The sequence below is a fragment of the Talaromyces rugulosus genome, chromosome IV, assembly GCF_013368755.1.
Source record: "Talaromyces rugulosus chromosome IV, complete sequence".
Classification (NCBI taxonomy): Eukaryota; Fungi; Ascomycota; class Eurotiomycetes; order Eurotiales; family Trichocomaceae; genus Talaromyces; species Talaromyces rugulosus.
The window spans coordinates 4,901,380-4,915,620 of record NC_049564.1 but is presented as its reverse complement, the minus strand read 5'-3'; the positions used below and the strand labels follow the sequence as shown (position 1 = coordinate 4,915,620).

The window sequence follows — 14,241 nt, the reverse complement described above, 5'->3', positions numbered from 1 at the left end:
ATGTTGGCTAGTTGCAGGCAGCAAACGCGGTGCAAAGCCTGCCGACGCTGTTACGACTAGTGCGTTATATTACGCTAACAAAGGGTTCCGCTTTATGTATTTGCTGTTTTTTTCGTCATGGTTTGTTTTATCCAGATGCATTTTGCTTCTAGGCATCAAGAAATACAAAGTTTCGTATGCAGTTGTTCTCATTGGCGATGCACGTACTATGTAAAACGAGCAGGCCTAAACAGATCACGCTGCTCTTCTAATAGGGATGTTATTCCCCTGTCAATATTCAAGTTACCATTCTTTTTTTGTGGAAATTTCTTCAAATTGTTGATTGCTTGATTGATCTTATCAGTGGTGGAGAACAGTATGACGTCGATGGTGAGGGGTTCAAAGGCAGGTCCGAGCATGAAGCTATACATGGATTCATGTTTTGTAGCTAGCTGCCACTCAGACTGTTAAATAATAATAATAAGACAGATAGAGAGATTAGTAAACATTCATAGAAATACACAAAGGTCTTCTCTCCGGTCCTCGGCTTTAACAGCGTGCTGATTAATCCAGGCGGGGAGATTGGATCATGCTCAACACCAGAACAACAAGCAACAGACAATATCTGAACCTCGTCTGTGCGATACCTACTTGTCTATTGTTATTACCGACACTGTCAATATTTCTTCTTTATTGCAACCCACGATGGGCAGCATCTCGCATCCGGACCCTGCACTGCCAGCGCCAGCCCACATCCAGGCGGACTCGATGCTTTCCCGACGCTTTGGCAGGGAGACAGTCAACTACTTTGGCGGTACTACTTGATTTCCTGTACAGACTCACGGTGATTGATGCTGAAGAAAGCTCACCTGCAGGTTCCCCGCTCAACCGCCTGTCGTTTCTGCGCACAGAACATGCTTTTCTCTCCGCCGCCGTCAACCACCCTTCGTCTCGGTTTATCCTGCTAGAGAACCTTTCCCCGCTCGTCCAGTCGCCGACTGCGATCTTCAAGGCCCAGTATGCAGACGTGCAGACCCTGGTCCCCTCGACGGTATTTGACAAATCCGAAGAGGAGATGATTCGAGAGTTCGACTCGCGCGTCACCAAGCCAGATCTTGTCTTCCTGGGCATCGACGAGACCAGCGACGATGCCAAGGGAGACGATTTGATGCAGTGGAAGATTTACAAGGGAAGGCCATGTTTTGCATTGGATGTGAGTGAGAAGGGCAACGACGAGCAAAAGGCCAAGACTCGTACGCTGCTGGATGAGCTCAAGGCAAAGGGAGTCACTCCCTACTTGTCGCGGACGCATATGACACTGCCACCGGATGAGGGTACGCTTCTTCAAACCTGCTATCTGACATGACCACTGACTCTACATCCAGGCGCCATCTTTGCGCAAGCCCGAGCGTACTTGGACTGGAACAACCGCAACAAGTTCTGCGGCACCTGCAGCCATCCCACGCTCTCAGTCAACGCCGGCACCAAACGCGCATGCCCACCCACCGACAAGGCTCTCACTGCCGAAAACAAGAGCTCAGAGAAACCAGCCTGCTCGACCCGGACCACCATCTCCAACCTGTCCTTCCCCCGAACGGATCCGACCATCATTGTTGCTACGCTGTCTGTCGATGGTAAGCGGATACTGCTGGGCCGCTCAAAACGCTTTCCGCCGTATTGGTACTCGACTCTGGCCGGGTTTATCGAACCGGGCGAGTCCGTGGAGGACGCCGTGCGTCGCGAGGTGTGGGAGGAGGCCGGCGTGACTCTGTCGCGCGTTATTATTCACTCAACCCAGCCCTGGCCATACCCGGCAAACCTGATGATCGGAGCCATTGCCCAAGTTAGCGACCCAGCACACGAAACCATCAGTCTGGCACACGACCCAGAGCTGGAAGACGCCAAGTGGTTCACCGTGGCCGAAGTCGAGGAGGCGCTGAAGAACGGCGTCAGCGCGTTGGGAGAGCCAGCTAGCAAAGACTACGTCGAGGGCAATTTGCGACTCCCGCCGTCTACTGCGATTGCAAATCAATTGATACAGGCTGCTATCAGCAAGGAATATGTTGGAGATAAGCTTGCCAGGATGTAGATAGTTTTTTATTGTCTGCCATTGTTGCCATTTCAGTGATCATATATAGATGGTATCAGTATATAGAAGTATGCTCTTTGATACGTAGTGGATAAATCAATTATGGATTATATATTGATATTTACTGTAATCATGAATGCTCAAACCGTATATTTCAACTGAACTTGATTTTTTTAGATTCTTTCTATATGAATTGACCTGCCTCAGCAATGGCACCATGCATATACTTTGCACGGACCTGAACAGCCCTGCTTGAACAATAAAGTAGACAGACCCAGTCCTAATCCCTTCCAAATAAACGACAAGGGTGGGTCAGATCAAATGAGGAAACCACAGGACACGTTGACCAATTTACGGAACAATCAAATACAATCACTGGTGTGTGTCATCTGTTTCTTGCCGGAGCCTCTTCGCCTCGCGCTCTTCGTCTTGAGAGACCGCTTTCCGTTTCTCCTTATCTTTATCCTTTTCTCTCCGGGCCTCTCGGTCCTTTTCCTTCCGGAGCGCCTTGGACTCGAATTCGTGCCAGTCGCCTTGGATATTCTCTAGTCTGTAAAACCAAAAAATTAGACTTAGTTAAATATAAAAAAAAGGGTGGATAGGTACATACTCTGTAGCCTGTTGTGGGCCCGGCTCTTCAGCGACAAAGTAGTCGTGTGCGAGTACTTCTTCTGCCGTGGGCCGTTTTGCAGGATCATACTGAAAGATCTTAGACACTAGGTCCAACGCTGCAGGACTAAGAAGCTCCTTGTAGATGTCGTCAAAAACTCTCTTTTTTCTCTCCGTCGGGGCCAACAGTTCAACCCATGGCATGTCCACAATGCTAGGCCAATCGCCTCGGGTTGGTGTTCCCAAACTGCTATATAGCTTTTCAAGCTGACTGATTTCTCGTCCGTCTCCCGGAAAGACGGCTTTCTTGGAAAACATCTCAACAAAGACACAAGCTGCACTCCAAATATCGACTGCAGGCCCATACCGAGTGTCGCCAAGAAGCAATTCCGGAGGTCGGTACCAAATTGTGATCACACGATTGGTGTAATCAAGTTGCCGGCTCTTTGAGAAGAACCTTGCCAATCCGAAATCTGCGTATTTCAGCTGGCCTCGATTGCTGATCAGAATATTCGCGGCCTTGATGTCTCGGTGAAGTACCCCCCGATGGTGAAGATAGTGAAGACCTTCGAACATTTGTTTCGCAAGATCCTTTTTGTGTGATTCGGTAAGTGTGAATGTAGGGTGATTGATCAAACCCGTCAAGTCATGCGACAAATATTCAAAAACCATGAAACACTCATTCTTTTCCACCATGACCTCCAACAAGCTCACGATGTTGTCGTGTCGTAGATGTTGCAGCAATTTAATTTCTCGAATGGCAGTAACAGGGAAACCATCCTTCTCCCCTTCCATCCTTATTCGCTTCAAAGCAACCTTTCCTTGGGTATATATATGTATTGCTTTAAAAACTTTTCCATATGTACCGGCACCGATAACGGATTCGTTTCCAGGTTTGCGATAATAAACAGATTCAGACTCCCGATATTCTTCCGGTAACGTTGGACGAGGCTTTAAGCGCTTGACCATCTTTTTCTGCCTTTTCGGCTCAGGCGACCTTTCGCGGCGTCGGTCCTGTCTACCATCTGGTCGATGATCATCACGTCGTCTATCATCATGCGAATTGAAGCGTCGATCATCTCTTCGAGAGTCTCGGGGGTTTCTATCACGAAAATCTCTCCCGTCTTCCCTCCCTCGCCCACGGTAGAAATCACGACCTCGGTCTCGTCGATCAGGCCGAGAGTCGTGTTTGTTGAACTTGGGAGGAGGGGGGCCTGGAAGCCTATGCCGCGGTGGAGGGTCTGGTGCCCGAGGGGGCGGTCCGGGAGCTCGTGGAGGCTCTCGAACTTGCATTCGTTGTGCTAAATCAGGAACAGGCTTGGTTGCAGGTGTAGGAGCTGCCTTTGATTTAAAGGCAAAACTGAATTTGCCTCCTTCCTTGGCTGGAGTTGTTGAGGTACTGGACGGCCTACCAGGCGGAGGCATTTTCTGGTTGTTTTCGGTTTCGGAGTCGTGTTTCGGTCCTTCATTGTACGTATCCTCGGGTAGGTGGGAAGCAGTGCGATAGTCTTCGGAATCAGCTAGTGGTTTATCATCTAGTTGATGCTGAGCCGGTGGTGTGCTTGGACCGGAGAAATCATGAGACTCAGGAGAATCGTGATGACCCCCACGGGTCCGCGATCCCGATGCAACCCATTGGAGATTACTAAAGTGCCCTCTAGCACGATGTGAAGCTGATCCACCGTAAGACTGCGAGCCATGGTTGGTAAATCGACGGTCTTGATAGTCGCCTCGATGACTCCCACGCTGAGGTGAACTAGGGTGACTGGACGGGTTGTGATTGGAACTTTGATATGAGGGTCCGTGTGGTGCTCCTTGAGGTCTATACTGAGGAGAGTGGTTCCTGTTATAGTTTTAATTAGAAAGAGAGAAAGAAGGAAAAAAAGGGAAAGCTTTGCTCAAACTTACCCGTGCTGCCCGGTCCATCCTCCCCGGCTACTAGAGTGAGGTGATCCGGATTGAGGCGAATCACGATATGGACTATTATAATTCACATGTCTTCCTCGTTGGTTGGCGTGTGCGTCTGGTGCCCTGGAGGAATGTCTGGAGAAAGATCCTTGCATGCGACCTTCGTCTGGAGCATCATCGAGATTGCCAGAATCAAAAGCTGGAATTGATCGAGATGGAGACCTCTTTGGGTCCTCCCCAACAGGATGGAATGATCGACCAGGGCTCATTTGGCGATCTTGGTTTGGTGAGGCAGATCTTGAGTACCTGGAAAACGCTGAGCGGGCGGAATGTCGTGACTGACCGCGTTCGAAACGGTCCTCGTGCACAGAGTCACGACTGGTCGATCGTGGGAAGTTTGTGTCCGGTCGAGAGTCTCGTCGACCTGCTGGATAAGACGAATGCGAGTCGAAGGGGCGAGAATTGGGTTCAATCTCTTCTTGACGAGATCCGAACTTGTTCGGTTTTCTTCGCCGGTTTGGATAATTTTTTGACGAGTTATCCTGGAACCGTTCTTTTCTTTGATTTTTCCCACGGTTGTTAGGTCGCCCACGTGAACCGTATCGGTTATTATTCCGGTTGTCACGGTGGCGATCCCGGTGAGAGTCTTGAGGAGAACGGCTACGACTCCGCTTCCTTTTTTGATACGAGCCTGAAAAATCGAGATCACGTTGTGGCGAGTCGCGAGATGGGTTTTCGCTTGCTTCGTGAGACAGCTTCATGTCTCGGTCGATACGCGAGCGACCCGGTGATGATGGCCCTCGAGGAATGGATGGCGTAGTAAAAGATGTAGCGTTATTGCCGGCAAAGTCGTCGCTGGGTGAGGGGCCGGGGCGCGCTGTAGGTGGTGACTTTGATCGATGATCAAACCCAGCAGGTTTGTTGTATCTGCCTCGATTTCTGTCGCGACCCCTGTGGCGTTCAGCACCACGTCCGCGACCTCGGTCGAAACCACGACCTCGCCCAGTCCCTCGGGACTCTTGGGGAGCTCTCCACTCGTCTCTCAACCCCGGACTCTCTCGAGATCCAGCCATGTAATCTCAATCACTGCATCTGGTGGGAAGATGCAAGCGTTCAAAACTTCGAGAAACGCATATGCATCTATGAAGACGGCGGTTACTGATGATATAGGTTGAATATGGGCTATTCAAGGCGCGTGGTCGGTCGAATCGGGCATCTCATGCGTATTGCAGGCGGCTTGTCGAATTATTGTCGTGTCTGGATCGAAGTGCTCTGCGGCGAGTAGCGCTGGGCTGGGCGGAAGATCGGTTTTTCCGGCGCGACCCTACAATCGCGGGCCGGGTTGGTTGCGCTCGCCCTATTCGTAGACCAAGATGTAAGAGAAGGCCTCGCGCAGGTTATACAGGGTCCTGGGATGGGAAGGGGGATATAATACGCACCTTGCACATTCAGTTTAAGATGCTTGCTCCTTCTAGACTCGCAGGTCCATCTACGGCCAGCTGCTCTCCCAGCGCCGCTTTGTAGCAAACACTAGGGATGCGAGAACGTCGCCTAACTAAAGACTTTCATCTGAAAGCTCTACGATAATCTTTTGTCGGTAGCGATATGACCGATAGTTCTCGCATCAATGTGCAAGCCCTTACGCGTCTGTGAGCCCATAAAAACCAAGGCCAGCTAATCGGCCGAACCCTCCACTCCCTGGGCGAATGGCATGTGTAGATATTTGTGTCGACAAGACCCGACTCTGGAGTAAACCAAGTGAGGTATCAACCAGGGTCTTATGCAGACAGTCTCGTTTTCTGTCTGAAGACAAGAGGAGGCACACTGACGCGCAGCTTCTAATGAGGCGATGCGTCAGGAGCATGTGCATCCCCGACAAGCTATCTACAAATTGCGAAGAAAAGGAAGAACTTCGCTCGATGGAAGCCGGTGCCAACGCACTCCTTGAAGCTACCATTCCTTAGCCTGCGTGCATCGTTTGTACCACTGCCACAGATCAAGAGGAGCGACTTTTTCAAACAGCATCAAAGCAGATGATCGTTCTCCAGTTCTTCAAGATGGACCGCAAAAATGAATACTTGAGTTTGTTTTGTACATCCTGAACACATCATCAAGTAACGCTCGGATCAGCCGTAAACCACATTGAATTGTACCGAGTATGCAGATTTCGTGTAGTCACCGAATGACTACGATTGTTGGTCTTAGTTCGTCAGCGATGTCAGCTGAGAAGCGTAGGCGCCGTGTGAATTAATTCATGGCGCAAATAGGTTGGCTTTGAATCATATGAATTGACGCTTATTCCAGGTTGTTCCATCGATTTTCGTGGAAGACTGAAGGTGAAAAGCGTTTTAAGATGGGTACGGGGTAACGCCTCAATAGCGATGACCGATAACAAGTAGCCACAGAGCTTCCGAAGGCCTGGAAGGGGTTACGAGCAAGGTATATCTCATCCTGGTGGTATTGTTGTGAAGTAGGAAGGGGACTTGAAGAACGAGAGACTGTGGGTCGAATGCCAGTTGAGGTGGTCGGCGCTAGAGGTGATACCACCAGAGCGACGGGGAGTGGCTTGCTGACTGTCCCAGGCCACAGCGAATGCGAGTGGCCTCAAAAGCATTTTACTGAGTAAAGTCCATTTTAGAAGGTTAATCGGGCGAATGAGCCTCTCCAACCGGGCTGCGTGCCTGCGACAGAGGTGACACAGCTTGGCAGGGAACTTCGGGAGTGTTGGCTGGAGGAGGTCGAAGTGAGACAGCTCGACTGTAGGACTAGGTGTGGACCGAGGTCATGTGACTTTCCAATATGAAGCCTCAGGCACCAACTCGGCCTTAGCAAGATATTTTATGTACATGTATCACGTCAAAAGAGACTACTATGAGACTTGGGCAGGAGAGAGAAAAAAAACCAAAAAAAAAAAAAAAAAAAAAAACCACTGCGTGGGAATTTGCCTGAGATAAATTACATGTGTATGAACCGAATATTTTTCCCAACTCTTTATAGAATCATAGAAAACCATCACTTCATGACTGCATCACCCATACATGCGCTTAATTAGAATAAAACATTATGCATGCTTTTTTTTACACAGGCTGCTCTGATCCTTATTTGAGCTCAAAATATTAACCTCTTTTCTTTCCTCTGTCTGCACCACCACGGCCGCGCGACGGATTTCCTCGCGAGCCCCGTCCGCGATCTCCATTAGGGTGGCCTCGTCCACCTCCATTGTTCAGACTGGCTGGCGGCGGAACCCGGTTGAAGCTTTGAGGCCTAAAGTTTGGGTTATGGTTAATAACTCCCTCCTCGGGGTTCCCATTCTCTAGAGCGGTGTATCCGCCCCTAGTAGCGTGCGTCTGGCCACGAGTGCCACGCCCACGACCTCGTCCTCCACGGAAATTGTTGCCATTTGCATACCCATCTGTAGTGGGGTGAGGGCGAAACGGTAGGTTTGTCGATGCGCCATTCGCACCACCTCGACCACCACGGGAGGCATAGCCATTTTGTTGCCCGGCGATAGCACCGCGGTAAGAACCTCGTAGCGGAGCGGGAGCATGGGCTTCTTTCAGCTGTCCCTGTCCACCAGGTCCCAGCGGTGCACCGTATCCTACATTTTGCGACCCTATCTGAGCTTGTTGGTTCGTTGCAGCACGTGTTCCAGCAATTAGCTGTCGATCTGTGAGGTTGAGGACGGAGTGAACTGGAACGGTTTGGCCTCTGAAAGGCGAACAGCGATCACCAAGCGAGGTTCCGCTCATGAACGATACATCAAAAACAACATCTAGAAGAACTGTTCGCGGTGTGCGTGTCAGGCCAACCACAGTTCCTCTCGTAGCAATTGGTACTTTGCCCGAATCTTGCGCATAAACAACGCGGTCCCCAAGAGAGAACCTTTGGTTTCCAAGTCGATGTTCCACATCAGCTGGTTTCAAGAGACCTTGTCGAGGGACACTCTTCAGTTTCTTGATTTCTGGTTGTGATTGGGTCTGTACCAAGCGATCGGCATCAAGTTCAATGAGCTTCACAACATCAGAGTCCAATTGCTCTGCATCAAGAGGCACTTTTTCAAAGTGTTTGGCCTCAATTGATTTAAGCCAGTTCTTGATCTCTTTAATCTTCGCCATTGCAATATCTTCGGGATAAAAGTCCGTCGGTTCGTACTTGTCACCCTGCGGATTCCGTTGAATGCCGGCGATGAAATCAGGGAAATTGATCATATACTGTTGGATAAGCTCAACAGCCTTGAGACTGAATTCCCATCCACTATCTCCGCGGCGCGAGTATCCCAGTACTTTTAGTTTTTTCGCCTCAAACTTCAGGTTAAGGCCAAGATTGACACGCTGGCCATCTATCGTCACAGAAAAAGACGATGTGATTTTTGCCAACACTAGAGGATTCAGACGCAGGTTTCTTGCAATGGCAAACGATGGCGTGTAAGGCGAAAGCTTCTCTGCTTCCCGAGCATGTCGTTTTCCAAACTCAGGTTCCTTTCCTTTCACAGCGGCTAATACTCCATTGACTTTGCCATTTTCATGGCCAATAACCTGAACGGCTCTTCCGTAGTTGAATTCGCCGAGGAAGAACCCCCTGGAGCCCTCGGGGAACTCCTCTTCGATTGGTAACGCTTCCCTTTCAATGAAGCGCTCGTCTTCGCTGATAACTTGATCAACAATGAGCTGTAAGGCGTAATCGGTCTCTTGTCCCGGGATCTCTCCGAATTCCTTGATCGTCGCGCCGTCGTCACTTTTGTTCAGTCCCTTAAGCAGGTCTATGTGGACTATCGCATCCACGGAGCCCACAATCATACCAAGCCGCTTGCTGTAGTAACCCTCAATTTTGTCGGATTTTCGGGCCCACTGTTCTATCTGAGGAGGGGAATGCGGTATGGAGACCACATGCTGCTCGCCCTTAGGAAGCACATAATCGAAAAGTTCATCGGAAACCCGGACCACGAGACCTTCTTGAAGAAACGGATATCCAACATGAACTCGTTGTCCAAGCTTTTGCTTGGCAAGTTCAATATTTGACCTGGACTCAGGGTCAAGAAGAGTGATGACCATACTCTCTTTCCGACTCTCCTGCTGGAAAACATTGACCCCATGGAAGGCGAGTTGTCCGGCGTGCGGCAAAGTCTTCAAACTAGGGAAACCTGCCAACGCAGATGCGCCAAGCTTGACGCCATCGACAAGGCGTGCCCATGGCTCAAGTCCTTCTACCGTCGGCAGGTCAAAGATATTTTCAATACAATGACAATGCGGGATGTCTGGAAATACCCCGGGGAGTGACGATGGGTAGACAAACTCAATAGAAGGCGAGTAGGTGAATTTAAGACTGACGCCAAAGTCATTTCGAGCCTTTTCATCCGGGGTTAGGAGGTGTTCCTTCGAAGCCATCGCAGTGAGCAAGCGGTGTTCCTCAATGAAAGGGATTTTCACGACCGCCTCCCATTCCATCTTCTTGCCATTCATATCGAGCTCAAAGTCACGAGGATAAAAGTCAATGATGGGCGATTCTGGAGATGTCATCAAATCCCAGTATGCGGTGGGGACAATCTTCTTGCTGCGATCTGGAAGAACTCCCATAAGCTGCTGAAAGGGCCTGAAGGGTTGTCCCAGTTTGAAGTCGATATCAGCCCCGACACCTAGTTTGACATCTGTGTAGGGGGTCAGCATACATTCGCTTAATGTTTTTCTCTCTCGCAAATATAAGACTCACCAGAAATCATTGGCGCGTAATGGTACTGGAAGAACCACGGCCAAGACACAACTCCCCTGTAATAGTAATACAGTACCCACTGCAAACCTTGCACATAGTTCTCAGTCAATTTCTTCATTTCCGCTTCGTTGTCAAGACCAAATCCAAACTTGTCCTTGTAATACTTGTCCTTCCACTCCTTGAATTTGGCATCATATTTCTGCTCAGCAGCAGTTTGGGCTTCCTCGGCGGTAAGCTCATGAACTTTAGCATTGTCGTACTTTTTAATTACTCGACGAAGTGCCATGGATGCTTCTTCATCTTCCTCTTCCTCCTCCTCCTCTTCATTCTCACCATTTTCATCGGAGGAAGTAGATCCTGGAAGCTGCAGTCTGATAAACCGGTCACCATGGTCATCCGTAATTGTCGTCCACATCAATCGAAGGTCGTCTGCAAGCTGCTCAACAAATTTGCGATCTCTTGCAGGGAGTGACGGGGGAAGATCAAATGGCTTGGCATGCTGCGCACTTGAAGGACGGTTAAGAACGTATTGCTTCACGTCCTTGAGAATTTGTTTTTGCGATGGAGTAATGGTGAAGGATTTCGGGGTCTTTTGTAGCTCCACGGTCTCAACACCTTGGGATTTCGAGCGAATCCATTTCTCATCAGAATATTCGGCCTCGAAAAATCTGAATTCAGATTCGCCAAGTTCTTCGAGGAGGGTGCCTAGACGTTGAAGATTGATGCTGCCGCCTTCGTTGATGTAACCGCCCATTCTTGGTAGCGCCTCTTTGTATTTCCTGAACATTAATCCGAGAGCACCCTCGTTGATGTGCATGTATGGCAAATTGGGTAAGAAATCATTTCCAACAAAGAAAGCCATCAGAATAAAGTCGTCTATTATTCGTTCCATGTCGTAAGGGATACCTAGATCAGGATTGTCTTTCAATTCCTGAAACTCCAACTCTAGGTACTCCCTAACAATGCAAAGGTGCAGCAAATAGAAGTTTTGGTGTTCGAGTTCTTTCGACTTTTTTTGGGTCTGTCTTCCAAACGTAACTTCCTCTCGCAATAGACAAAAGTGGGGATCGTGACTGAGAAGACCAAGCATGATCAGATCCGCGTCCAATCCGTATAGACAATGGCGCACGTTGGGGTCGTAGTTGGGTTGAGCTTTTGCTTGGCGAATGTATTCCATAATCTTGTGCTCACCTTCTCCAGGAACTTCATGACCAGAGAGGACAATATCGACACCTTGCCAATCCACGTCCTCTGAAATCTTTTTGCTAATGAAGTATTTCAATTGTTGCGTTAAGCGAGCCATAAATTCGGTTCCCGGGGTAATACAATTGCTATCAAATGCGTCTTCTTTGGGCATTTCGATTCCCTGAGCGATGGCCTTTTCTTTCGCGTTCTCAGCATCCAGAGCAGTGCGAAATCGCCTAGAACGCTGCTGGTTCATCTTGGCGCGAGGAGCGACACCATCGACAGCCATGAAGAACAGCTGCTTGGGCTTGATTTTCCCATATAGATGTTCGATATAGTTGAAAATTGCGATAAACATTTGGTCTTCCGTCATGCGAAAAGTAGGCGAATCCGAGTCTTTGTGCGTGCAGTTGTGTATGATGCCGTTCATGTCAAGGTAGAGGCAGTCGAATTCCGGTATGCGATTCTCCGCGATCAGCTGTGATATAGCTGGATACCGCTCACTCAACCAGCGGAAAAACTTTGGAACACCCATGATTGCTGGGAATTATGGTAATGATTCGAGAAAGGAGAGTAGTGGAATAGAAAGAGAGGCGGCTAGGTCGCCAAACAAGTGTCAAGACTGGAATCCTCTGGCCTAATTCAAAAGCACGGGGTCCAACCTGGGGCAATTTATGTAAAAGGTTCAGACAAGAGCCCTAGAACGAGCGCTCTAACACGCAATAAAGAGACGAGAAAAGAGTGCGATGCAATAATGTCGCTTTGTCGACAACGGATGTCATGGCGAGAGATCGGGTTAGGCTCCGCAGGCCGGAACAACTGCGCTCCGGTTCGGCGTGGAGTGGTCTAACCTAGATGGGGATAGTGCCTATTAACGCGCTGCGCGCGTTTTCTGAAGCTCTGACCTGCTTCTTTCTGTCCGCAAACCTGCCCGTTTCTGAATAGCTTTCACCCGGTCAAGCGCAAGGCTTTTCGACGTGGCACGCTTCTGCTCCGGCGAAATTGAACTAGTCAACACACACTTCACAGCTTCTGAGCAGCCTAAGGAGCCATGGAACCCTATGACGATGGTACGGCCTCTTGACAAGTGCGATTGGTTCCTTCTAACAGTGTATTTTCTTTCAGGCTACATCGAGGAACAGGAGGAGCAGGAAGAAGAAAGAACTGACGAGAAGATAATCAACGAAGGTGCGATAACGCTGCTCGGATTGGATTTCAAGGCTAACAATTGTCGCAGAGTACAAAACATGGAAGAAAAATGCGCCCTTTCTCTACGATATGATTTTGAGCACAGCTCTAGAATGGCCAACATTGACTGTGCAATGGCTTCCCGATAAGCAAGAGTAAGTTTATTGTGTAGAGTTTCATTAAATGATACTAATACTTCATAGACACCCTGACAAACCCTACTCCACCCATCGCCTGTTGTTGGGAACACACACATCAAGCGATGCCAAGAACTACTTGCAGATTGCACACGTACAACTTCCTAATCCTAACCACCCAGAAGCGGAAGACTACGATGAAGAGCGCGGAGAAATTGGCGGCTACGGTGGCAGCTCAAAAAAGAGCGCGATGGAAGTGAAGTTCAATATCGTGCAAAAGATTGACCATAAGGGCGAAGTCAACAAGGCGAGATACCAGCCTCAGAATCCTAACATCATTGGGACAATGTGCACAGACGGGAGAGTCATGATCTGGGATCGGTCGAAGCATTCCAGCGCCCCCTCGGGAACGGTGAATCCCCAACTGGAACTGTTGGGCCACACAAAAGAAGGATTCGGACTTAGTTGGAGCCCACATTCAGAGGGCCACCTAGTTACAGGAAGCGAAGACAAAACAGTCCGTCTTTGGTAAGCTACAAGGGGATATTTATCGGTTGCGGCAGTTCTAACAGCAGCAGGGATCTAACTACATACACGAAAGGCAACAAAGGAGTGAAGCCGACTCGCACATACACAAACCATTCTTCGATCGTCAATGATGTTCAATATCACCCCCTCCACTCTTCTTTGATTGGTACCGTCTCGGACGACATCACTCTTCAGATCATCGACATTCGTGAGGCCGACACATCACGGGCGGCGGCCACGGCCGAGGGACAACATAAGGATGCTATCAACGCGGTCGCTTTCAATCCTGCTGCAGAGACGGTGTTGGCCACAGGTTCTGCTGATAAAACCATCGGCCTTTGGGATTTGCGGAATCTGAAATCGAAATTGCACGCTTTGGAGTGCCACAGCGAATCCGTGACCTCCCTGTCTTGGCATCCGTTCGAGGAATCTGTGTTAGCCAGTGCTAGTTATGACCGTAAGATAATGTTCTGGGATCTGAGCCGAGCTGGGGAGGAGCAGACCGCCGAAGATGCCCAAGACGGACCCCCTGAGCTGTAAGTCAATTGTTTTTTTTTCCCACGACATCAAGGAGTGATACTGATTTTCTTCCCACAGGCTCTTCATGCATGGCGGACACACCAACCGGATTTCCGACTTCAGCTGGAATTTGAGTGATCCATGGGTTCTCTGCTCGGCGGCTGAGGACAATCTGCTGCAGGTATGGAAGGTATCTGATGCGATTGTGGGCAAAGACTTGGAAGATGTGCCGACGGAGGAACTTGAGGCATGAGACGCCATACTGGTGGTTAGTAGTTGAAGTTGAAAACCAATTTAATGCCAATGTTCTGGGATCTGAACACCAGTAGACATAACATCATGTATCCCATTATTGATACAGTGAATGATAAGGGTGAAAATTACCGTTCCTTA

The 14,241-nt window shown here is 49.3% G+C and overlaps 3 protein-coding genes across 3 annotated transcripts; 2 read left to right on the top strand and 1 right to left on the bottom strand.

Moving 5' to 3' along the window:
* Nucleotides 1-684: 684 nt before the first annotated feature.
* TRUGW13939_08419 (uncharacterized protein) lies at nt 685-2,068 on the top strand (the record flags this gene model as incomplete). Its single annotated transcript, XM_035491553.1, has 3 exons — nt 685-793; nt 855-1,313; nt 1,365-2,068. The coding sequence occupies 3 exons, from the start codon at nt 685-687 to the stop codon at nt 2,066-2,068; spliced, it is 1,272 nt and encodes a 423-aa protein (XP_035347446.1).
* A 372-nt stretch (nt 2,069-2,440) lies between these two features.
* Nucleotides 2,441-12,011, bottom strand: TRUGW13939_08418 (uncharacterized protein; the record flags this gene model as incomplete). Its single annotated transcript, XM_035491552.1, has 7 exons — nt 2,441-2,618; nt 2,679-3,121; nt 3,392-4,520; nt 4,586-5,536; nt 6,540-6,594; nt 7,707-10,229; nt 10,292-12,011. 7 exons carry the CDS (start codon nt 12,009-12,011, stop codon nt 2,441-2,443), a joined length of 6,999 nt encoding a protein of 2,332 aa, XP_035347445.1.
* A 516-nt stretch (nt 12,012-12,527) lies between these two features.
* Nucleotides 12,528-14,101, top strand: TRUGW13939_08417 (uncharacterized protein; the record flags this gene model as incomplete). Its single annotated transcript, XM_035491551.1, has 6 exons — nt 12,528-12,546; nt 12,602-12,664; nt 12,714-12,819; nt 12,868-13,329; nt 13,380-13,865; nt 13,927-14,101. 6 exons carry the CDS (start codon nt 12,528-12,530, stop codon nt 14,099-14,101), a joined length of 1,311 nt encoding a protein of 436 aa, XP_035347444.1.
* Between the last annotated feature and the right edge of the window lie 140 nt (nt 14,102-14,241).